Raw genomic sequence first — 2,434 nt, forward strand, 5'->3', positions numbered from 1 at the left:
AAATTGAATTTTAGTATTGTGCATTTTAAAGACTGAGTTTCAGTTGCCATTTAACAAGCTTTAAAAAAAAAAAAGTTCCTAGGTGTATATTTTTCAAAAAAGTATGCCGTTTGTTAATCAGATGCATGTAGGCTTAATCAGATGTATTTGTCTGCTCCCTTTAAGCACACTTAATCTTTGGAAAATCAATAGGAGTTGCATGCATCTATCTGAAGTCTGAATTTGGCCCATAATCTATAGTATATTTCCATAAACCCGTTTCTAAACCTGTTTATATGGAGTTACCATTTTTTCTGATTAAGTAAACATGCCTTTCATATTGTTCCCAACACATATTATAAGAACACTGTAATATAATTTAAACTTGGGTGAAAATCCCATTGTTTCAGATCAACATTTCAATAGGGCCATTGGATTAACATTTTTATTTCCTATACCAGTGGGTAATGACCCCACTAGTAGAGTGGCTGTTATAACAAAGACGTAAATCATAATGATTTTAAATGATTTTTTTTCAGAAGAACGTAATATCTTTTCTTACAACAAAGAGAACAGTATAGTAAACTTTCATCCTAATTTAAATATTGATTATTAATCTATCCTATGTATATAAATCTATTTTTGGGGACTTACAAAAAGTTGTCTGTTTCTCCATTCTTCTCCTGCTCCCTTGCCCTGCAAAAAGAAAAAAAAGTAACAAAATGGATCTGATGGATCTGTAGCTTCTCAGTTTAGATTGTGACCTCATGATGCTTTGTGCTTTAATGTATTTCAGAAGCTTCAGCAATAATTGATCATAAAATTAAGATATATGATTTATGGAAATACTAAAATGCATAAAACTGATTTGTGATAAAATGAGTTACAATATTTCATAAGGAAGACTGCACCGCATTTTTGTTGAATTTTTCTTTCTGTTGCATGTTATATTTAACTAGTAGAACTATACAAGTCTCTGGTGTTCTTTGGGTTTATTGAGTTTTGCAAACAAATTTAAATCTGCCATGTGGATATCACATCAAAGCATGTTGTATCATCATAAATGCATGGACTGATAAAATACACAAAATAACACAAAATAGAAACTCTCAATTAAGGGATGTATGTAATTCCAGCACTGGTTTTCATTTCTCATCAGCTCTGGTGGTGGTACACAATAGGAAGTTAGCCTGTATTGATTGCTAACACACATCACTTTTCTGTTTTCTTCACTTGATTGCTGACAAGTTTAACAAAGTATATGGCTCTTCTCCCTTCCTGCCTGGGTAAGATACAGGTGTTAATGCCTCTGTTAATTCCTGCTCTTACTGCATGTGTGCTTTCTAGTTTCACTGTTCCTCATCCTTCTAATATCTTTCCCTATCATAATCAAAATAAATTAGTGCTTTTTTCATTTGTTCTGTTTCCAGAACATCATCATTAAATGAGCTACAATCAAAGCCTAACATTGCTGAAAGCTTTGAAGTAAATTAAATAGTTTAGGAGCAGCAGTTTGCGTGCTTTTGCTTTCATGTGATGAGTATTTTAAGAAAAAAATGACATAATGCTTTTTAAGATGCCTATTTTGGTTTTAGCCAACATAAAACAATTAAATAGGCTGCATTATAGTTCAGCTTTTTAGTACTTTTGGTGCTGTAATGGCTTAACTAACTCTCCCTATCTAGCTGCAGTTTGACATGTCTAACTTTTGCTTCTATCCCATTTCACTCACCTTGCAGGAACCAGGAGGGGTTGGGATCCATAGTTCATGATCGAAAATCTCAGACATTGCCTGTTTCCCGTAACAGAACAGGAATGATGCATGCCAGATTGCAGCAGCTGAGCAGCCTGGATAACTCTCTCACTTTTAACCACAGTAAGTTCCATGACACCATAACAGTCCGTTGCCATCCACATCCAGTACCACACACCAGAGGCAAAACCCAGTGCCACACCAGAGCGTTTCATGGACTTCATTGTTCTAGTCAATTAGATGGAACTAATTCAGCAGTTTGTTCCTGCTTTGTGGTAGAGTGATAGTGAGTGATGACATGATATGGAACATGATTAACTACAACATATATTAAAGTTCTTCATTTTTTTACTGTATTGGCTTTTAAATTGCATGCGTTTATGATTTCTGCTGTTCTTCTGCGAGGATTCGTATCTCATTATTGAACCATATCTTTTATGCAATTATTTTCTTAATGTCTTTTTTTCTTTAATTTTTGGCCTATTACAAAAACTTAATATAAATATTGTAATTAGCACTTTGTTGATCATGTCTCCATGTTTTGATATCACTCAGAAATATAAACTGTAATTTTTTTTTATAGGAAATGTAAAGTCCATGATTTAGTTTATGTGGAAGTGAAAAAGTGCCCAATAATGAAGTGACTTTTTCTGTGTTTTCAGTGTGAGAAAAATATCAAGTGTGCTTGGAATTTCTGTAGAC

The 2,434-nt window shown here is 33.5% G+C and overlaps 1 protein-coding gene across 1 annotated transcript in view; it reads left to right on the plus strand.

Moving 5' to 3' along the window:
• LOC109305493 (dedicator of cytokinesis protein 9-like) overlaps window positions 1-2,031 on the plus strand; it is a 24,964-nt gene extending 22,933 nt beyond the window's left edge. The window contains exon 6 of the mRNA XM_019528492.1: window positions 1,719-2,031. Coding sequence (XP_019384037.1) covers window positions 1,719-2,016 — 298 coding nt within the window. The 3' untranslated portion in view covers window positions 2,017-2,031. The remainder of the gene's footprint in view (window positions 1-1,718) is intronic.
• Window positions 2,032-2,434: the final 403 nt, after the last annotated feature.

The sequence above is a fragment of the Crocodylus porosus genome, unplaced genomic scaffold (assembly GCF_001723895.1).
Source record: "Crocodylus porosus isolate Cpor-Errol unplaced genomic scaffold, CroPor_comp1, whole genome shotgun sequence".
NCBI classification, from domain to species: domain Eukaryota; kingdom Metazoa; phylum Chordata; order Crocodylia; family Crocodylidae; genus Crocodylus; species Crocodylus porosus.